This window comes from Trifolium pratense, linkage group LG6 (assembly GCF_020283565.1).
Source record: "Trifolium pratense cultivar HEN17-A07 linkage group LG6, ARS_RC_1.1, whole genome shotgun sequence".
Lineage (NCBI taxonomy): Eukaryota > Viridiplantae > Streptophyta > Magnoliopsida > Fabales > Fabaceae > Trifolium > Trifolium pratense.
The window spans coordinates 15,423,037-15,446,559 of NC_060064.1; the positions used below are offsets into that span (position 1 = coordinate 15,423,037).

General features: G+C 33.9%; 4 protein-coding genes and 1 non-coding gene across 5 annotated transcripts; 2 read left to right on the forward strand and 3 right to left on the reverse strand.

The window, feature by feature from the left end:
- Window positions 1-599: 599 nt before the first annotated feature.
- TRNAF-GAA lies at window positions 600-672 on the reverse strand. The gene has a single exon. It is a non-coding gene; the product is annotated as a tRNA-Phe (tRNA).
- Window positions 673-2,343: 1,671 nt separating this feature from the next.
- Window positions 2,344-6,620, reverse strand: LOC123892281 (triacylglycerol lipase SDP1-like). The gene is made up of 3 exons (XM_045942082.1): window positions 4,500-6,620; window positions 3,718-3,861; window positions 2,344-3,309 (listed from the first exon to the last, which is right to left on the reverse strand). Exons 1-3 carry the CDS (start codon window positions 5,922-5,924, stop codon window positions 2,470-2,472), a joined length of 2,409 nt encoding a protein of 802 aa, XP_045798038.1. The 5' UTR covers window positions 5,925-6,620; the 3' UTR covers window positions 2,344-2,469.
- Window positions 6,621-8,043: 1,423 nt separating this feature from the next.
- Window positions 8,044-8,598, reverse strand: LOC123891805. Its single transcript, XM_045941692.1, has one exon. The coding sequence runs from the start codon at window positions 8,596-8,598 to the stop codon at window positions 8,044-8,046; it is 555 nt and encodes a 184-aa protein (XP_045797648.1).
- Window positions 8,599-11,796: 3,198 nt separating this feature from the next.
- Window positions 11,797-18,476, forward strand: LOC123892280 (calmodulin binding protein PICBP). The gene is made up of 4 exons (XM_045942081.1): window positions 11,797-12,060; window positions 12,157-12,448; window positions 13,174-17,986; window positions 18,143-18,476. Exons 2-3 carry the CDS (start codon window positions 12,167-12,169, stop codon window positions 17,920-17,922), a joined length of 5,031 nt encoding a protein of 1,676 aa, XP_045798037.1. The 5' UTR covers window positions 11,797-12,060; window positions 12,157-12,166; the 3' UTR covers window positions 17,923-17,986; window positions 18,143-18,476.
- A 959-nt stretch (window positions 18,477-19,435) lies between these two features.
- Window positions 19,436-22,552, forward strand: LOC123889711 (UDP-sulfoquinovose synthase, chloroplastic). The gene is made up of 3 exons (XM_045939173.1): window positions 19,436-19,700; window positions 20,337-21,406; window positions 21,844-22,552. The coding sequence occupies exons 2-3, from the start codon at window positions 20,375-20,377 to the stop codon at window positions 22,243-22,245; spliced, it is 1,434 nt and encodes a 477-aa protein (XP_045795129.1). The 5' UTR covers window positions 19,436-19,700; window positions 20,337-20,374; the 3' UTR covers window positions 22,246-22,552.
- Window positions 22,553-23,523: the final 971 nt, after the last annotated feature.

Consider the following 23,523-nt stretch of genomic DNA (forward strand, 5'->3'; position numbering starts at 1 on the left):
TATATATATGCCTTTCAAAGTGGGTTGTATATCTCTCTCTCACATTCGATATGGATTAAAAAAAAAAGTGACCGGAGGTGAATCATAACTATTAGATAAATCTTTTAATTATTACATAATATGTATAAGTGAAGCAAATTATTCATCATTCACAAACTTGTTTTTACAATTAAATTAATAAGTTTCATTATTTTGATCTAATAGTAAAATTTCTTGATCTAATAGTAAAAATAAATTTATGTATAATGAAAGACGTATCACGCATATGCATCATAGACTTTATCTTAAATATTGGTATTTGGTGATTTTTTTGGGTACAATACTTGTGATTTTTATTGGTGGGTCTTATGATAAAAGATGGTAAGAGTGTATATATTAATTAAAGATCGCACACTTAATTTATAAGAAAAATGACATAAATATTTTGTTGAAGCAAAAAAAAAAAATGAAATAAATATAACCGATGGTTAAATGCAGAAAGCAGCGTATAGTTGGAGAACGTGAAGATATGAACAGAAATGTTGATAAGCAAACCAGAAAATGTTGCTACAAATATCAGAAAATTTTAAACTGAGAAAATGTTGCAAAAATAACAAATTTGCGGTGAGCGTGGATCGAACACGCGACCTTCAGATCTTCAGTCTGACGCTCTCCCAACTGAGCTATCCCCACATGTTGTATAATTTTTCATGTTTATAATTATACTCATTTGCATTTTAGGCTAAATAACTACTCCTACATATGTGCATAAATACATACTATGCTAGAGCATTTAATCGAGCTATTTACAGGTAAATTATGATAAAGAACAGTAATATTTTACTTTAGACTTTAGAAAAATGAATTTTAAAATTATTACTGAATTAAAAAATTACATATATAGTTTCTCTTTTATAAATATAGACAATTTTTTATTTTTTTATTTTCACCACCGGTATCCGGCTTACTGGACCACCTAATTTGGTTCGGAGGTTAGTTCTGGCATCAATTTGTTCCAATCCCCTCCCGATCACAGTTATGGGGATCGAACTGTGGTCCTCCCTACCAAGTTCAGCGTCAATCACTCCTAGATCAACTAAATGACAATTTTATTAATGCTATTTGTCACTTGTTAGACTACATGGGGAAAAAGATACACCCAAATCACCAATAATATTAAAAATACACCCAACCAAATCACCAATAATACAAGATTTGTCCAAGATATCATGATAATATGCATGTTCCTAAACACCCAGCAAAGCCAACACTTGACCATAGAAAAAGCATACCATATACCCAAGAATATATTGTAAATCATAATATAGTAGTCTTAACCTATCTATGGATCCTAGCCACATCCATTGTATGACTTTTCCATGTGTTATCATAATTTCTATATGGTTTTAATCAAATAAGTCTCCAAATTGTGTTTTGTTAAATTACTACTTGTTAAGTTTCGAGGGAAGCCTAAAAACTCAGGAGATCGTCACATTTGACTAAGAGCTACACAATTGATTTGGACACTTAGAGAGTTATTGCGCATACCAAATTGGTTCATGGTATTTGCTTCAAATTATTTCCCTTGGAATAGTTACATGTTTACAGTTAAGATTATGATTTGAGCATAAGATTCCTTTGCAACACATTATAGTGATTTGATTTTTTTTGTTGACAAAATCATAGTGATTTGATAATAAACTCATATGAGTCACATCCACAACAGCTTCAAAGAGTTTGTGTGGCTTGCTTTTAAGACTTTAAGCTGATTTTTGTTGGTTCTAGTGCATGCCACAAGACAAATAAAATTCAATCTAATCTATTAGTAATTTCTTTGTTTCATCTTTTGACTTTAACGTTAATACTAAGCATTAGGTAGGTATGAGACAAAATTAGTCAAGACATGGTTCCGTTATAGTAATTGTGTCACACATTTCCTGCTTTCTAGACTCCAATCTCAGAGGTCTAGATGTTTAAAACTAATTTTATGAATATGTTATTTAAACTGACAGATCTTATATTAACAGTTTTTTTTTTTTTTTTGAAGAAACTAAATTAGCCCACCCAAATTGGCGCCAGAGAATCGAACCTCAGACCTCAAGAGGAGCACACTCTCAAGTCTCAAGCCAATACCAATGCACCAACCCAAGTGGGTTGTATCTCATATTAACAGTTGAGATCATCGACCGCGTGTATATCAGGGTCTAGAGTTTCTTACTCGTAAGAAACTTTGTAGACATATATACACAACAGTTGCAGAAACTATTATGCAGATCATTAATCAAAATATGTTTACTAGCTAGCATTTGTACAAAATATCCTTTTCATCTTTGTTAATTTATGAGTAAACCAAATAGTGTGCTATTCCCATAAAAATCATGAATAGAAACCCTCCAAGACTAGAATTTGTATTTATTTACAATTGGGAAAGCAATAGAACCAAAATACTAAAAACAAAAATCACCACAAATAATTGATCTTTGGAACTAACTAACTACTATCAACAGTGTTTTGATCCAAGCTCAAAGAAGGTGTGGATTCAGCATTTTCGTTGTCAGAATCGGAGCTAGCAGTATCCATCTCCTTCCCTGGACTGTCAATTTGGTCGCATTCAACAACTTCATTGTTGTAATTTCCAAAATCATGACACCTATCCGAAGGTGTTAAGGCTTCTTTCTTGACAACATTAAACACAATCCCGTTATGAATCTTTTCCGTCTGCAAAAGATCACCTTCGTTTATCACAATGCTAGATCCACTCGCAACCCTGTTGTCGATTTCCTTCTGCTCAGATTCTGAGTTCCTATTTGGTCCTGTGTGTCTGAAACTATGATACTGAAAATCACGAGGGCTAGCATGCGCCACCACGCCTCTATTTATTTCGGTATCAACGACCTCTAAGTTTTGGAGAAAGTCGACGAACATATTTGCTGAAGCGGTTCTCATCAAAGGGCCACCAGATCTTGTCCAAGATATTGATTCAACATTTTCAGAGTCACTGCCAATGGCTTGATGCAATGAAGAAGCAGCATCCGTAAGGTCTTCAAGAGAACTTGCCGAATTCTCTCGTGCCATGCAATTCCAAGAAGGAATTCTTCTTGAAGCGCTGAATCTGACAGTACTTGACAAACCATGAGAGGCAGAAGCAGTTCTCTCAGAAATTCGTTTTAGTCTTCTCATATTATTGACATGTGCTACAGATTCGTCAAGAGCAAGCTCAATTTCACAATTTGCTTTTATGGCTGAAAGCTTCTCCCAGCTACATCTTCTGCCTTGGTTGGCTGCTTTTTGAAGCTCTCCTAAAGAAGGGTTTTGTATAATCTTTAAGTACTGAAACAAAGACATGTCAAAATTTCACAAGTTAATCACTTATGCAATGAATTATTCATAGTAAATAAAACATAAATAAATTCCTAAACCCTATAAAGCACCGACACATGACGCGACACCGATACGTCGACACTCGACACTGGTAAAATAATTTGAGAAAATGCATAATTGAATGTAAACATAATGTCGGCGTCAGACACTGGACACATGTTTGATCATAAGTGTCTGTGCTACATACCGTAAACCTTTTGCAAATATTTATGATTATGTAGAACATTGTTATTTCAACAAAGTTTTGTGTTCAAAAGCTTGATGTTAACAATTTAAACTTCTTCACATTAATATCTAGCTGATTTTTTTTATTAATTAAAAATAAATATGCAGCTGATATTTAAATAAGGCACATACCTGAGCAACGGTAGCAGGCATAACAATAGTGACATCACCTTCCCATTCTTGAGCAAACAGTTTGGCAAGTCCACCTAAGGGAAAGCCAAGTTCCAGTACTTGATTGCACCTATGTTTCACCTCCAACACCACAAGGTGAGCAAGCTGCACAAGCAAAAACCATATTGGATACAGGCCTTGTTCGGATAAGCAACTTAATTAAGTTCTTGTGATATAAGTGCTCATGTATAAGTTATTTCTATAATAGAAGATAAAATAAAGTCAAATTGTTTTCATATGAGTTATAAGCTTTTTTCATAAGCTATCCTTGAGAGCTTATAGAAAGAAGCTGAAAACAACTTATGAGCATGTCATAAGCTGTTTTCATAAGCGAAACAGACTCACAAGTGCTTATAGCAAAGCAATAGATAAACTCAAATAAGTCAATCAAATAGACCAAAAATTGATCAGGAATAGAAATATTACGGGATACTAACATAATGAATATCCAATTGTTAACATGTGTGATGCCTTACAAATGATTATTTACAACTATCAGTGGATGCAACCATTTTTCCAATCATACAAGGGCCAGGGGGATAAATAAACACTTAAATCACATGGCATAATTTGAATTTAGTAATCATCTATATGCAGTTATTATTCTGAATGAAAAGAATACTTGTCAATGTTGTCATTGTAATAAATGGTCACCAATGCCATATAAAGCATAAATGAGCATATGAATGTACTATGCATTTTCTTTGAACAAAGGTTTAAGAAGATAAATATATGTATGTTACCTTGGCAGCAAAATTGCCTCCATAAGTTCTTACAAACTCCTTCAATCTCAACAATGGTGCAATGTGAGGGTTGGCCTGACTGACGATGAAATGATTGACATTGAATAGCTCTTTCAACTGCATCATAGGTAAATCAATCTCTAAGCTACCGTCCCTCCACCGGCGTGACGGTGTGGAGCCTTCTTCAGGACCTAGATTAAAAGGAGGATGGTAAGGAACAATATCTCCGCTTCTATTCTTTGCCATCAATTCTTGAGCTTCAAAAAGGCCAGGGAATGCACAAGAAGCGGTTACAGCACTCCATATAACCACGTGAGGTGACGTCAAGTAGTTAAGACATCTAGGAGGTTCATGTTTCCTTGGGGAGCAAACCGTAATTCCAAGAACTCTACCTGTCATATCATAAGCTTCTTGAAATGTAAGATTATTTGTTAAATGCCTCAACAACATTTGCAACTGCCTGATCTCATGAACAGCTCCGCGCATTGCGACCCTCTTGACAACCGCGAAAATTCCACCCATTTGATCGAAAAATTGCAATGAATGCAACGAATCCTCGAAGAAACTCTGAAGTTCTCGCCATGGCCTAGTGGCAACAATAGCACACATAATGGATCCAACGCTTGAACCAGCAACTATCCTAGGCAAGAGTCTATGTTTTACCAGTGTTTTAACTACACCAACATGAAAAGCTCCAAGAGAAGCACCACCACTTAAAAGCAAAGCTGTTCTCCCAAAAGCATGTCTAGTTTCATGCATGAAAGCATGCTTTTCTTCCAACGATAGCTCCTCAGAATCCGAATCGCAAACCATCTTCAACTGTGTTGATACCTCATCAAGGTACTCCTTGATTAATTTAGGCACTTGAAGCCTACCCTTATGTAGTTCAGGGTTACACATATTGCCTAAATTTCGAACAAGATCAGCACGCATACAAAACATAATATCTCTAAGAGATCCCTCTTGTCGACGGTGACGAAGCTCTTGAAGTTTGTTCCTCACCAATTCAACATCATAAAGATCCGATTCATTCATCTTTGGTGTCAATTTATCAAGCATCATAGCACCATGAGCCCATTCATCATAAGTCAAAGCACTTCTCATCATATTTCTCCAAAATTTTCTCCTATATGCCATTTCAGCCCTAACTTTCACATTCGTGTAACGTTTCAACAATATAGCAACTATTGTCATCATTGCTAATATCCCTTGTGGGTTTCTTGGATGAAACCATGATAAAAAGGGTTTCAATTTCAACACCCCTTTAAACTTATACAAGAACCCTAACAACAATTGAAATATTTGATACCTCAAATGTGACATTGATTTGCAGAATAGAACCCTAAAAGCAATTGTCTTACCAAGAATGTCTGAAGGACCAATCGGAAAATGATCTACACTAGCTTCATTACTAATATGATCCATTTTTTCTACCTTGATCAAAAGTCTAAATTGAACAATAATATTAATACCCTTCTAAAACCTAAGAACTTCAAAGGGTTAAATTAATCTAACTAAATTTACAGTTGAATTGAACAAGATGATAATCTAACCTTTCTAACTCCTAAGCTAATACGATTACCAAATTAAACTAAATTTAAATCAACTAATTAGAAAGATTAAGCATACATCCAAACGGTAAAATAAAATCAATTATTGGTTTTGAAGCTAAAAAGTTGTTATTTTTCTTCTAATTTCAAGAAACCCAATTAGAAAAATTAAGCATAAATCAAAACAGTACAATACAATGATTGGTTTTGATTCTTGAAGCTGAAAAAGATGGTTTTTTGTTTCTTCTTCTAACTTCAAGAAACCTAATTAGAGGTAGAAAAAGGTTAGCTACAAATAAGAAAGAACGAATTTTGAAACAAACCCAGAAGTGTAAACGTGGGTTTTGAAGAAACGAAGTTGTTGTTGGAAGAAGAAGCAACGAGATTTTGTTGTGAAAGGAAGAATGAATCGGGAATTGGGAAATGAAGATAAAGATTAAAGATAGATTTTATTATATTGTGATGATGATTTTATTATATTGTGATGATGATGAAGATGATGACTCGGATCCTAGTCAAAAAAACATGCTGACGAGGATGGAATAAAAACATGTTAAATACTACCAAAATTAACTTTTGGTTCGTTAGAGGATTGTCTTGGAAGATAAGGTACAACGTGGCAACCAAAAAGTGACAAATATGGTTTTGATCTACGATTATAATTCGGATAATGGTTAGGAGAAGGTTAACATGTGCACCAAAGGTACATGTTAAGAAGATAAATATGGTAAACATTAAATGATACAAAATATTTAATGTTTAAAAAGTTGAATTCACAAACTTGACATTTAATGTTTACCATATTTATTTTCTTAACATGTGCGCTTGGTGCACATGTTCCCTTGGTGTACATGTTAACATAACCCTTATGTTTATTGTGGGATGAACTGTATTACTGATATTAATCTCAAAAAATAAATGGTGGGTATAGTTAGTCCATAAACAACCAACATTGTATCACGAGTACTTCATTTGAGGGAGAGTTATGTTCATATACGTATATTAGTTTTTCTAAATATACCGTACTCCATACTGCTATCTATCGGTAATGTACCCGCACCTAGACAACGTAGGTTTTGATTTGTTTCTTTATGCAACTTGCTATTTATTTTCTTTTCATATATAATACTCCTTCCGTTTCTTTTTAAGTGTCCATTTAGAATAGTAACATCAAATTAAGAAAGTGTATTTTTGCATATTATCTTTTTATTATACCTTAATTTTAATCATCAATAAAAAGTTTTCACACACTTACTCTTTCCAATAAATTTAATATATTATGTAAAAAAAATTAATATGTTATGTACCAAAAAAAAAAATTTAAAAAAAAAACTTTAGTTTTCCTAATATATAGTATTAATTAGTTTCATCGAAAAAATAAAAGTGATTGACAAACCAGCAAACAAAGCTTCTTGCTTTGTCAGATAGTAATATCAATTACAAAATCAGTCAAACATGCTCTCATACTCATCGCTTGGATAAAATGAATTGTTTTGCACTATTTTGTAATTTTGTATGTCCAATGGCATCTGTTAGTACACAAACAAGAAACGTGATTCACCACCTAGAATTGATGTTCTGAATTCTTAAATTATTCAGAATTGTTGTTCTGATCAAGATCACCATCACCATGTCGCGATAAATTGGTGAATTGTTTTCTGTGACCTTGTATGGTCAGAGCAACACAAATCGGAACCGCCGACGTCTTCTGGAAACAACCCCATAAGGGGTGTAAGGATGGTGACATCGCGAATCCAAGGGAACTGATCGCGCCACTGCGAGACCGAGGCTACTTCGCGACTGAATCATTTGGAGTGAATAGGCGGTGATCGGTGGTGTGACAAGAATAGACATCGACAACGGTTAGTGAGGAAGATGAAGGAAAGGTGGCGGCGGCTGTGTAGTTTAAATTAGTATTAAGTTTATAAAAATTTACTATTTAAGATGTTTAAAGAATGTCCCGGAACACTCATTAGTATTTCCCTTGGAGATGCTTAATCATCATCATCATACTCGTCATCACCGTTATAATTGTCATCATTGTCGTTGTCATCATCAAATGTTAAACGACTTGTCGTATGTAATAAAGGCATGTCGTACGTAATAAAGTTGTCCTCATCAGGGGCATCGAATGTCAAGAAAGGTTCGTCATATGTAATAAAGTTGTCCTCATCAGACAAATCTTGACTAGAGATAAATGTTGAACGATCTTCTAAGTTGTTGTTGGAAGATTTTAATTCTAATGACTCATGTTGGATTTGGATTAAGTCAGGGATGAATGTGATTTCCTCCTCATCATCATAAGAGGATGATAGGAGGTCAATTGAATTCGAATTTAAATCAGGGATAAAAGTTGAATAGTCTTTTAAGCCGGAATTGCAAGATTTTGATTTCAATGACTTGTATTGAATTTGGACAAAGCCAGGGAAGAATGTGATTTCCTCCTCGTCATAAGGCGATGGTGGGAGTTCAATTGAGTTCGAATTTAGACCAAAAATAAATGTTGAATAGCTTTCTAAGCCAGTATTAAAAGATTCTATTTTCAACATTGAAAGATAAATTTTTTTTCGTTGACAATTTGATTGTTGTGAATATGAGCACCACCAACTTTGACTAATTTTACCTGTATCAGTCTTCAAAGTCAATAAAAGTTGAACCAAGTTTATATTTTATTAAAATTAGGAACAAACTTTGATAGTGTAGTATGTAAGCTAAAAAGAGATAATTAATAGAAATAGTAACAAACTCTAGCAAAAACAAAGATAACGAACTGAAAACAAAACACCTTAAATCTTGGTGTATATAATTTTTTTTTATTGATCAAGAAAATAATATTTTTTATTAAAATTATACAGTATATATAAAAAAACAAACAAAAAATTTGGTCAAAAATCAAGTAAAATACGAGCGGCTAATATACTATTTCAATTTAAAAATTAATCAAAAAATTTGGTCAAAAATCAATTTAAAAATTTCCTTTTTTGGTTTCCTTAACCAGTGCCCCGGGGGCACCGGTTAGCATAACCCTTTTTATAAATAGTTCTTCAAGCAAGTGATTTGTATTAAAGTAGAAAATGAATTTCATTCGATGACAAATTGTTCGAGAGTCCAAATTGAAATTTTGTATGAAATAATTATTAGTCTGACTTTACTTATTTTAATCGAACGCTAAATTATCAAAACTCTTTTCTTAAATAACGTCGGGACAACCAAAAAAGAATTTGCTCTTGATCCTTATTAGTACGTAGATCCACTATTGACCTACTTACTCTCAACTAAATAACATGGGAAATAAAATACGAGATTATATTACGTAAATTTGAAGGGTTTATGAATTACTAAAACAATATTTGCGAAATTTATTTATCTTTGGTATTGTGTATAACATATTTGTTTAGTACTTTTTGTTACCGAAAATCATTCACTTGAGATTTTCATAAGCTATTAGGTATTAAAATTGGTGTTAAACTCTAAAAATTGGTGTTAAACACTAAATAAATAAAGTAAACTTGTATAAATGCATGTGATCAGATAAATAAACAAAAGAAACATGGTGAAATTTTTCAGTAAAACAAAGAAGTCAAATACATATATAAGATGAGTAAAAAAGCTTACCAATTGTTCTTCAAAATGTAAAGTCCAATCCTCTTAAAATTCTGATGTATTTCTTTAACTAATCATGAATTCATATTTATAGATTATTTTTTATCTTAACTTTTTGTAACAACTCAAGAGATAATTAAGGTAACTATCTTATTTCGTATACTCATTTCGTTTTTATAGTTAAGATTAAAAGACAGACTATAATAGTTAAGATTAAAAGATAAACTATAATCTAACAAAAAAAAAAAAACAAACTATAATCTAGACCAAATGAAATAAGATAAGCAATAATCCGTTAGTTTTTTATTAAATAAAACTGTTAATTTAAATATCTAAGTTTATTTTTAATAATAATATTTAATTATATTTACGTTAATAGTGATCTAGTGGTAAAAAGATATATTTTAGATTTGCTCTTGGCACGCTGTAATTTTTCCTGTCTTGCACTGTGATATAATCTCTACCCAACTGTCGGCGCTTAAACATACTCCCTCCGTTTCTTTTTAAATGTCTTTTTAGAATAGTAACACCAAATTAACAAAGTGTATTTTTGCACTTTATCTTCCTATTATACTTTTATTTTAATCCACCAATAAATTCTTATTTTTTTGCATACATTTTATCTTTCCAATAAATTCAATATTTTATGTACTAAAAAAATAAAAATTTAATATGTTATGTACCAACTTTTTTTTAAAAAAAATCCTTTAGTTTTTCAAATATATAGCAATAATTAGTTTTATTGAAAAAGATAAGAGTAATTGACAATCAATATAATTGACAAATCATACCCTTAAAATACCAAAAGGACAGTTAAATATGAATGTTAAATCCGACGTCAAAATAGTTTTATTGAAAAAGATAAGAGTAATTAACAGTATAATTGGCAAATCATATCCTTAAAATACCAAAATGACAATTAAATATTAACGTTAAATCCGACGTTAAAATGAGGGATAAATAAAAATTGATGTCAAATGTTGGGAACTTATAACATTATTGAACTTATGAGTTTTAGTTTTAGCAATCAAATATTTAACTTGAACGACATAGCATCCATATGGATACGGACAGATCCATCAGATGGTACTCAACCTATATTTTTCAAGAGGTTTTAGAACCTAATTGCATTATCAGATTATGCTTTTCAATCAGGTACTATTGTTCCTAAACTGGCTGAAACTCTCATTGTTCTCATTCCTAAGGTTGACGTCCCTAATAGTCTGAAGAATTTTAGGTTAGGCCGATAAGTCTATGCAATGTCTTACTTAAAATTATTTCCAAAGTTATTGTGAGACGCATCCGACCTTACTTAAATAATCTTATTACTACTCCGTTTCAAAGTAGCTTTATTCTAGTAGAAGCACATCTGATAATGCAATTATTACTCAATTTCAAAAAAAAAAAAATGAAATTATTGCTCAAGATAAATGCAATTTTTGTCTTAATCATTCAATTCTAAAGATAAATGAATATTATTATCCGCTTAAATTCAATTGCTAATTAATATAATTTTAAGAAGATATTCTTATCTTAATGATTTCATAGGTGGATGGGAGATACAGGAAGAAAAATGATAAGCAAAAACAAAAGGGTCGACGGTGGTCGGTGGTGGGTGGTCGGTGGTGGACCATCACTCAGATAGTAATTAATTAAGGAATTAAAAGGTGTTAACGTTTGCCACCACACCTCACATGCTCACTGCCAACCAAATCTCAAGTATATCACTAATGAAGAAAGTATCATATAAAGCAATAGAGTAAATATGGACTCATGCTAAACGGCGCCATCAAAGCAATGATTAAGGATATAATACATTGAATATACTATTTTTACTTTATTAACATTGAGATTACATGGTATACAAAAAAAAAAAACATCGAGATTACTTGAACCAAACACAATTAATTGTTTCCACGTTTAGGAAATTGACCAACTACCATTCCAATTCCAATTTTCAACACAATAGTTTGATTCCTCTCATCTCATCCCTACTAAAAGTCAAGCACCTCTTGGTCCCATCCCATTTCATTTTTTTTATATCTTTTGACATGTTCAATTCTCCACATAAAGCCAAAACCAACGAAAGTCACAAACAACTTTTTTTTTTAATTATTTATGAATTATTTATGAGTATTATTATTATATACTTAAATCTTCTAGTTAAATAAAACTAAGAAAACAAAGACAACTTTACAAGTCTTGAAAATTCCACGCTGTGGAATCTATTCCTTGCAGTTTCCTTTAGAAAAAAAATAAATAAAAATGAACCAGTAATTCTCTTCATTTCCAGTACCACACTTTCATTTCCTCCACATCAAGTGAAGAATAAATAGGAAACAACAAACAAATTTCATAAAAAAAAATAATACAATTTCTCAAGCATCATCATAATTCATAATAATAAGGTGCAATTTTTTTTTCTTCTTCATTTATTTTATTTGAGTGTTATCAAATTACTTTACTAAATCCATAGTTTTTTTTTTATTCTATGAATTAAGCAGACACTGTAAAATGTTCGATCAAAAGGCTGAGATTGAATCTCAAGATATGATTGAAGCAGATGAATCTGTTTCTAGTCATCAAGAAAACAGAGGAAAATTTGAATCTAAGAAGAAAATGAAGAAAGTGAGGTCAATGAAGCTTCAAAGATTGTCAAGCAGAGGAAGAAAATCACAACATGATCACAAATTTTCCATCCTTTCATCTGTTGGTACAGTTGAAGTGGCAGATGCATCACCTAATTACATGAAGGGCACTAGTAGTAGTAGTTCACATGCAAAGGATAGTTTTCAGGTATTGTTTTCTGATTCTGAAAACCTAGAATTTTTTTTTATATATGTGATGTCATTTGATTGTGTTGTCAATTGCGAATCGCGGAAAATAACTGTTTGTTCAAATTGTGTTTATGACAATGCTAAAGCACCGCGATAGCGGCTACTAAATTGTGGTCTGTAAGAGTAGATCAGCTGGTAGCTACTAGGGACATTATTGGAGGGGTTAGGGTTCGAACTCTGGATTTCCTATTTCTCCACACTTATAGTGTGTGAGTCTAACCACTAGGCTGCTAGATCAAAAAATAAATATTGCGTATAGCAGAAACTAGCGGTTTGTTAAAATTCCATTATGTTAAACTGCTTGCTATAGTCACTATTTGACAACACTGTGTACTAAATTGTGTACCGCGGAACAATAGGTGTACAATAGATGTTTGTTAAAATTCTGTTATGCTATGGCCTATAGCGTTATAGCCTTTATATCACCGACACTTATACAATAGGTGTGTCCTGCTGTCCGTCAAGTGTCTGCACGACACTGACACATGTGATTACATTGAATTATGTCATTTTTCAAAATTTTATTGGTGTCAAAGTATTAGTGTCGTGTCTGGTGTCTATGTTTGTGTATGTGCTTCATTTTATAGCTATATAGCCTTTATTCAACAACATTGAGTTTGAGTAGTTTCAGTTGATGGGGAGGGGAAAAAAATAGATAAATAATAATGTTGCTGCTTCTGGCAGATTGCAGAAAACGTTATCACAAACAAGAAGTTAACAAGAGTGACTACTTTGAAGGTGAAGAGAAGTTTGACTAGAAAGTTATCTGGAAGGACTGAGCAAAACAGGAAACTGAAATCATCAAGATCAATCAAGCTTGCATCTGTCAAGGGACCTAAATCAACAACAATGTTATATTCTGATTCTGAATCCGTTCATGGCAGTGATGGAAAGAATAAGAGTAGTACAAGTGATGCTGGTAACAAGTCTCAGAGAGTTATTACTAGAAGATTAAGTTTGAAGCCTGTGAGGATCTCGTCAAAAAAACCAAGTTTGCATAAAGCCACATGTTCTTCCACTATCAAGGATTCACATTTTTCTGATCAGATTGACATTCCACAAGAGGGAAGTAGTTCTCTAGGCTTATCAGCAGTTAGGGTTTGTCCATATACTTACTGCTCTCTTCATGGCCATCGCCACGGTGATTTGCCTCCACTGAAGCGCTTTGTGTCGATGAGGAGACATCAGATTAAGACACAAAAGTCTGTGAAAAAGGATGGAAGATCAAAGCAAATTGGTAATGCAAGGAAAGCCACTCAGAAAACCAAAACTGTTCAAAGTGTAGATGGAAACTCTCACTTTCACAATGTGAAAAATCTGGCAACGGATTCGTCGCCTTTTAAATCCCGTGATACTCCACCGTCCACAGTTAATGAAGGTGACACTTCAACCAAAGGCAAAAATATGGAGCCAGATTTTGAAGTATTGCAGAAGAGTTTTGGACAAGAAGAGCCTAAAACTGGTAGTACTGCTAGTGCGTCATATGGAGTGCAGGAAAGAGATCAGAAATATATAAAAAAGTGGCATTTGATGTATAAGCATGCAGTGTTAAGTAACACGGGGAAATGTGAATATAAGGTTCCCTTTGTTGAGAAGGACAAAAATAGTTATAGTGAAACAGATTCGGATATGGATGATGAAAAGAAGAATGTAATTGAGCTGGTGCAGAAAGCATTTGACGAAATTCTTCTCCCTGAAGCTGAAAACCTTTCCTCTGATGATCATTCAAAATCAAGAGGCAATGAAACAGATGAGGTGCTCTTAGACAAGTGTGAAGGTAAGATTGAAGAAAGGAATGCCACAACTTTCGCGGAATCTCCTAAAGAATTGCAGAAGATGGAGAGCAAACCAAAAAGCTGGAGCCATCTGAAAAAGGTAATCCTCTTGAAAAGGTTTGTAAAGGCATTAGAGAAGGTCAGAAACATCAACCCAAGACCAAGACAATTTCCTTCTGATGCGAACTTCGAGGCAGAAACAGTTTTGCTTAACCGACAAACAGCCGAAGAGAGGAAAAAATCGGAGGAGTGGATGCTTGACTATGCAATTCAAAAGGTTATTTCTAAACTCGCACCTGTTCAAAGACAAAAAGTGACGCTTTTAATAGAAGCTTTTGAAACAATTCGACCATTTCACGATGCTGACAATGGACCTCGGTCTACTGTGACAGTGGAATCTCAAGAAAATCCAATTCAATCAGTTGATGCTTCCTCAAATCATAGCAAGGGAGAAATAAATGAAGGAAGAGATTGTGAGGAAACTGAGGGAGCAAGGAATGACAAGAATGTGACTGCATGTGAGAAAAATGATGAAAATGCTACTATGGAATCAACATCAGCACATGTAGTCAAGTTTCCTGTTTTCAATGAAGCGATATTGGAGGAGGAAGTAACAATCAAAACTGAAAATATGGAGCCAGATCATAAAGTGCCGGAGAATATTTTTGTGCAGGAAGAGCCTAAGCATGGTAGTAGTAGTAGCAGTACTACTGGTGTGCCATATGGAGTGAAGGAAGGAGATCAGAAATATATAAAAAAGTGGCATTTGATGTATAAACATGCAGTATTAAGTAACACAGGAAAATGCAAAAGTGAGCTTCCGTTTGTTGGGAAGGACAATGAAGGTAGAGAGGAAGATGATATTACGTTCAATGGAGGAAAAAGCTCTTGTCACTATTATAGTGAAACAGATTCGGATATGGATGATGAAAAGAAGAATGTAATTGAGCTTGTGCAAAAAGCATTTGATGAAATTCTTCTCCCTGAAGCTGAAGACCTCACTTGTGACGGCCATTCAAAATCAAGAAGTTATGGGTCAGAAGAAGTACTCTTAGAAAAGAGTGAAGGTAAAGAAGAAGAAGAAATGAATACCACAACTTTCACAGAATCTCCTAAAGAATCACAGAAGATGGAGAACAAACCGAAAAGCTGGAGTCATCTGAAAAAGTTAATCCTCTTGAAAAGGTTTGTAAAGGCATTAGATAAGGTCAGAAACATCAACCCAAGAAGACCAAGACAGTTGCCTTCAGATGCCAACTTTGAAGCAGAAAAAGTTTTGCTTAACCGACAATCAGTGGAAGAGAGGAAAAAATCGGAGGAGTGGATGCTTGACTATGCACTTCAAAAGGTTATTTCTAAATTAGCACCTGCTCAAAGACAAAAGGTGACACTTCTAATCGAAGCTTTTGAAACAATTCGACCATTTCAAGATGCTGAATATGGACCTCGGTCTACTGTGGTAGTGAAATCTCAAGAAAATCCGATTCAATCATTTGATGCTTCCTCAAATCATAGCAAGGAAGAAATAAAGGATGGAAGAGATTTTGAGGTAACTGAGAGAGCAAGGAATGACAAGAATATGACTGCATGTAATGAAAATAAGGAAAGTGCTGCTGTCGAATCAACATCAACAGATGTAGTCAAGTTTCCTGTTTTCAGTGTGGGGATATCGGAGGAGGAAGTAACAACCAAGGGCGAAAATTTGGAGCCAGATCATAAAGTGCCGCAGAAGATTTTTGTGCAGGAAGAGCCTAAACATGGTAGTAGTAATACTGGTGTGCCATATGGAGGTCAGGAAGGAGATCAGAAATATATAAAAAAGTGGCATTTGATGTATAAGCATGCGGTATTAAGTAACACGGGAAACTGTGAAAATGAGCCTCCGTTTGTTGGGAAGGACAATGAAGGTAGAGAGGAAGATGATGTCGCGTTCAATCATAGTGAAACAGATTCAGATATGGATGATGAAAAGAAGAATGTAATTGAGCTCGTGCAAAAAGCATTTGATGAAATTCTTTTCCCTGAAGCTGAAGACCTCTCTTCTGATGATCATTCTGAATCTAGAAGCTATGGCTCAGAAGATGTACTCTTAGAAAAGAATGAAGGTAAAGAAGAAGAAAGAAATACCACAACTTTCACCGAATCTCCTAAAGAATCACAGAAGATGGAGAACAAACCGAAAAGCTGGAGCTATCTGAAAAAGGTAATCCTCTTGAAAAGGTTTGTAAAGGCATTAGATAAGGTAAGAAACATCAATCCAAGAAGACCAAGACAATTGCCTTCAGATGCCACCTTTGAAGCGGAGAAAGTTTTTCTTAATCGCCAAACAGCGGAAGAGAGGAAAAAATCGGAGGAGTGGATGCTTGACTACGCACTTCAAAAGGTTATTTCTAAACTAGCACCTGCTCAGAGACAAAGGGTGAGACTTCTAATAGAAGCTTTTGAAACAATTCGTCCATTTCAAGATGCTGAAAAAGGACCGCAGTCTTCCCTGATAGTGGAATCTCAGGAAAATCCAATTCAATCAGTTGACGCCTCTTCAAATCATAGAAAGGATGAAGTAAACGACGGAAGAGATTCTGTTTACTTGGCTAAGTCGTTGCATGAACTTTGCAATCCTATTAAACCAGTGGAAACTATAAGCAGTTGTAATGAGGAGGCTCCAACGAATGGAATAGTCGAGGAAGTTCCAGAAGATTTGGTATCAGATTTGAATGCAGAAAATCGAAGTATCAAATCTGAGTCACCTGGGAGATATTGTGAAACCAAGAATGTCATTGGTGATAATAGTGAACAATTTTCTTTGAAAAAAAGCTTAATCCTAAATGGTCTTGTCAGATCACTTAAAGCTAATTTGGTTGTTCCAGAAGCACCGTCAAACCAATTAGACGAACCGACAAGAGACAGAAAAGATATGATTGAAAAAGATCAACTGGAAACATCCGAAGCTCCTACTAGTGCTGTTGTAGAATCTGAGACACAGGTAGAGAAACAAGGCAACAAAGGATTGTGGTTCATGGTGTATAAGCACATGGTATCAGATATGACTGAAAACAATTCCAAGACATTAACTGATGTAGCAGATGAGAAAGAGTCAAAGTATGAAGGCAGCATAACAAGAGAAAATTCTGTCTCTGATGAAAGTACACCTGTGATTAATCAAGATATGCACCTCAAGGATCGTGATGTTGAACTTCGACAGATCGAAGCCATTAAGATGGTAGAAGAAGCAATTGATTCAATCCTTCCAGACAGACAGCCACTTACTGACAACAACACAATTGATGAAATGATGGAATATGGAAATGGAATAGCCGTGGAACAAAAAGAAGAATCAATATCGAAGGAGGGAAACAAACCAAGCCAGAAATTGTCTAGAAATTGGAGCAATCTTAAAAAAGTGGTACTGCTTAGGAGATTTATCAAGGCATTGGAAAAAGTAAGGAAGTTCAACCCAAGAGAGCCTAGATATCTACCATTAGAAGCTGATTCAGAAGATGAAAAAGTTCAACTGAGGCATCAAGATACGGCAGAGAGAAAAGGCACAGAAGAATGGATGCTTGATTATGCACTTAGACAGGTTGTTTCCAAATTAACTCCAGCTAGGAAGAGAAAGGTGGAGCTTCTAGTAGAAGCTTTCGAGACCGTAAAAAATTGAAAATAAATACAAGAATAGCTTTGTATGCAAAAAGCCTTCATGCCAATTCCAAACAAGCTGAAAGGTAGAGAATTACAGTTTTGTTTTACTTTTTTTCATATGGTTAACTACAATTGAGACAATAGTTTCTAGTATTTATTTCAAGAGCTAATAGTTTAGTTTCTAGTTCAATGATACTGTCTTAAGGAGTCTGATTTGTTGTTTCAATCTAAATATGCAGGTCAACAAGGAAATCTATTTGATCACATTCCTTTGAGATGATTCTGCAGTTTATTTATTGTTGTGACAACATTGTTTGAGGCCACTGATATGTCAATATGTACCTTAGAAAGCAAATATAGATGATATTGAATGTTGTGTGTCAGTATGTACCTTATAGGTGTATTTTATTTGGGGAAGAAGATATTGTATTGCATATTATTGTTCATTGTCTTCTGACTGTAAAAATTTCTCAGACATACATACACAAATGAAGTGAAAAGCATTGAGTGATTGATTTCTTTGCTTGTTTTGATCATCACACTGAATTATTTACATGAATTATGCTATGTAAAGCTTGATCAGTTGATCCTATTAATTGTCATGGGTTGCTACTTACTACTAGTGACATTTCCTTTCTCCATCTTGTTATGAAAAAAGTGGGTTTAGAAAAAGTATAAATCTACAAGATTGTGAAAGTGTTACGTAGCACAACTTTGAAAGTTGATATTTTATTTATGTAATCATAAAATCGAAATCCAAAGTTAGCCCCGTAGATTTTGTTTTTAACAAAAACAAGGTTAACTCACTTCATCAATAAGTTGTTTAATTCATGTTGGACTATTAATAAAGAGATTTTTATGATATTTATATCACAAAATTCAAAGTCAAATCAAAATTTACGTCGAATAAATCATGTTTATAGTTTTATTTATTTATTTTATCAATTTTTAAATTAATTGATATATATATAATCAAGTGATTGAATTACAATGATTAATAAACTCTCCTTGGGACGAATTGTCCGAAAAACTTAAGTTTGATTCTTTGTTATGAATTTGTAGATAGGGATGACAAAATGGTTCAGTTCACTCTGTTTCACCCTACCAATACCATTAACTCGTCTAAAATAGGGTCGGTCGGGTGGGCCAATTAGAGGTAGTTGGTTGAAATATAAAATATTTGTAATGTATGGAACTACAATATATAACTTGATAGATTTCCACAATTTTTTTTTTCAAATGAAAAATATCACCGAAACCCACACATAATATTATGGATTCAAACCCGATAAAGTGTCCAATCTAGCAATTCCGAATTCAAAATATCAAATTTTTATAATTCTTAAGTATACAGAATTAAATATATTAATGATTAAAGTTATGCATTGATAAATGCGAAGTGATCAACTGTGTCAATTATTTTAAGACGGAGAGAGTATATTTTTAATTTTTTTTATCATTTTATATTGGGCTGAAAGTAAGTATACACACACATTAGAGTTTGCAATTGGGCCATCATTTAGATCCAAGATCACAAACTGCACAGACACAGTAGCGACTGGCGAGTGATCCTCTCTACTCAAGAGAAGAGAGAGAGAGAGAGAGAGAGAGAGAGAGAGAGAGAGAGAGAGAGAGAAACAACAAAAGGATATTCCTATGCACCTCCCAATAGATACTACTTGTTGTCTAAAGTCTAAACCCATACATTACATTGGAAAGAGGTTTATCCAGAAGAACCCACATGCTTAATCAACCACTCTACACACACTAACTGCTCCAATTTTGGATTCTCTCCAGGTAATAATCACTTACCATCTCTTTCCAATTTTTACTTCAATTCTTATCTTGTGTTCCATTTTTCTACAATTTTATGAACTGGGTATGGATTAAATTATGTTTACTGTCTTTTCAGAATGTAAAGTTCACAACTTTATTTTCATAGTTCATAGTTTATGAACTGGGTATGGATTAAATTGAACTAAAGTTTACATTTTTAACTTTAAAAGTAAATTTGGTCTGGTGTAAAACTTAAGGTGGATATTTCAATTTTAATCTAATACAAAAGATAGTTTTTAATTTTATCCCTTCTAATCATATTGAGATTTGGAGGCAGATTCAACAGTCAGTAAATGGAAGTAATGAAAAATGGTTAAATTTTGAAGCTCTTCACAGTGATTTTATATGTATCATAATTCCATTTCTCAAAGTCGTTTTGCTCTTTATGTTGATTTTTATTCACACAATTGTTGAGTGTCGATGCCTGATCATGAAATTTCCGTCTTTGCTTTTGGTTACTTGTTTTAGATCGATAAAGTTGGAAATTACGTTAGCGAGTGCATGATTATTATTACTGGCTTGATGAGTTAGAACCATGTATATTGCATTATTATTTGAAGTGAAATGAAAATCACCGTATTTAAATCCTTGTTTCAGGAACTTGTTCAAACTAGTTAGAGAAACCTCTTATCGAGATGGCTCAATTGCTATCATCTTCTTGCTCCTTGGCTTTCTCGTCTACAAATAAACCTTGTTTAAAACCTTTTAATCAATGCTCAACATCATTTTCTAACACGGTTGGTTGTGATAACTCGAGAACTACATTTAGAAGGCTTTACTTGCGAGAACAGAAACAAATGAAAAGATTCGCAGTTGTAAATGCTTCTACAGTTTCAACCGGCCAGGAAGCTCCGGTTCAAACTAGTTCTGGCGACCCTTTTAAACCGAAGCGAGTCATGGTCATTGGTGGAGATGGATATTGTGGTTGGGCAACTGCTCTCCACCTTTCTAACAAAGGTTACGAGGTTGCCATTGTTGACAACCTTGTTCGACGCCTATTTGATCACCAGCTCGGACTAGATTCTCTTACACCGATTTCATCCATCCAGGATCGCATTCAGTGTTGGAAATCTCTTACCGGAAAAAGTATCGAGCTATACATTGGTGATATATGTGAGTTTGAGTTCTTATCTGAAACCTTCAAGTCCTACGAACCCGATGCTGTTGTCCATTTTGGGGAACAGCGATCTGCTCCTTTCTCTATGATAGACCGGTCAAGAGCTGTGTATACCCAGCAAAACAATGTTATCGGGACATTGAATGTGCTCTTTGCTATAAAAGAGTACAGAGAGGATTGTCATCTAGTTAAGCTTGGGACAATGGGTGAATATGGGACTCCAAATATTGATATCGAGGAAGGTTATATTACCATTACGCACAATGGAAGAACAGACACTTTGCCGTATCCGAAGCAAGCTAGCTCATTCTATCATTTAAGCAAGGTACATGATTCACATAACATAGCCTTCACTTGCAAAGCTTGGGGCATTCGAGCAACTGATCTGAATCAAGGAGTAGTATATGGAGTAAGAACAGATGAGACTGCAATGCATGAAGTGCTGTGTAACAGGTTCGATTATGATGCAATATTTGGAACTGCGTTGAATCGGTTTTGTGTTCAGGCTGCTGTTGGTCATCCACTCACTGTATATGGTAAAGGAGGCCAGGTAATATATCGATCTGTTTATGAATGCAATGGCAAAAACATATATTTTGGTATTTTTCGAACCAGGATGTGTTTATGTTATTACCGGTACAGAATTAAAGACTATTTGTGAGGATTCTTATTGGTGAAAGAAAATGAACACTAACTATATTAAAATATTTATCAAACTTTAATCACCTCACACAATACAGTTGATTCATACGTTTTTATTGATATTAACCTGCCATGACGATTACTTCCATTAGTCCATTAACTTAAGCCATGTCAATGAAATCAGTTTATTTTAAGCCATGTCATTAAATGCAATCCAGGATCACTTGCACTTGTGTTTTCTTTCTGTTGTACTGGTATTTAGTGGGATTGATCTGTGTCTATGGGAAAAATTTCGAATCCAGCAACTGATTATTTTTTCTATGTATCTTATAATGCACGTTTCAGACTAGAGGCTTCCTTGACATAAGAGATACAGTTCAATGTATTGAGCTTGCCATTGCAAACCCGGCTAACCCTGGAGAGTTCCGAGTCTTCAATCAATTTACCGAACAATTTCAAGTGAATGAACTAGCTAACCTTGTTACAAAAGCTGGTGAGAAGCTTGGCCTTGACGTGAAAACCATATCAGTGCCTAACCCAAGAGTTGAGTTAGAGGAGCATTACTACAATTGCAAGAACACCAAACTAGTCGATCTTGGACTCAGACCACACTTTCTTTCAGATTCTCTCATTGATTCATTGCTTAACTTTGCGGTTCAGTACAAAGATCGCGTTGACACAAAGCAAATTATGCCTGGCGTTTCCTGGAGAAAGGTTGGAGTTAAAACAAAAACTGTTTCATCATAAGGTGTGTTCTTGGCTGCTAGCATAATCTTATTCTGCATAATTATTGACCCTTCTGGTGATTAGATATTGCTGTATTCTAGCTTTTGTATACCACAATCCTGGGGAATGATATATATCTATGTCAAACCTTCATACCCTTATGTAGAATAAATATTTAGAGTTTAAAATTGCTTTTCCTCGATAATCATATGCGTATGTATGGACTGTTCTTGTGTTTAGTGTCACCATATGGACTGTAATATCAGTGTAATGATGCTATTTTATTTGTTGAGGATAATTTGGTACTAATAAAGTTTTCATCTCGAAATTGTAGGGGTCGGATATGTTGGTCCCTAATTTTTTTTCATGCTTCTGTTGATCACTCGTAATTGATTGATCGCCAATCTTGCATTTTAATGGACTAGTGTGTTATTTTGTAAATTTGGAGGATCAAATTGACAACCCCTACAATTTTGAGAATCAAAATGATTACTCACTTATTTTTATCCATTTACACTTGCGAGAAACATGGGAAACCTCATCTATATCATATCCTATTATTATCAAACGCTTTTGGCTATTAAAATTGATCTTTTTTTATGAAAAAAAGAGAACAAAATACAAAATTAAAGCTAGATGGAGTTAAATCTATGACCTTTGACACTATAAGTGCATATCCTCAACTACCAGGCTATCTTCTCATTCTAGTACTTTAACGCCAAAACATGAATATGTAATATAAATTTCTAATTATACAAAAATATCAAGGGTATTTTAGTAAATTTTCTTTTTTTGGGAGTGGGTTGCGTCCCACCCCAGTACAATATATTTTTTTATCACGGTAAATTATAATATGGACCACTTCATCAAGTGGTATATGGTGGACCAATCATGAATACCATTATAACGAATACGAATTTTACAAAATTCACCGTTGGATTTAAAGTTAAAAATCATTTGATATGTTATTGAGACTCATCAAGATTAACAGTTTATTAAATACCGTAAATCTTGATGGATCTCAATAACATATCAAATTATTTTCAATTTTTCTAAATTTTTTTATGGATGATCTATATGATATAAATTTTCAAACTAACTATAAATTTTGTAAAATTTGTATTCGGTAGATCATTTATCCATGGTGAACCACTTTGATTATAATGTTTTTGCTTATATTTTTCTAGAATATCCAGAGAGTTGTACAATAGAAATCTATAATCTATAAGTTATATAAAACCAAATTTATTGATCAATCGATAGGAACTTGCTAAAACACATAATTTAAGGATAGTTTGT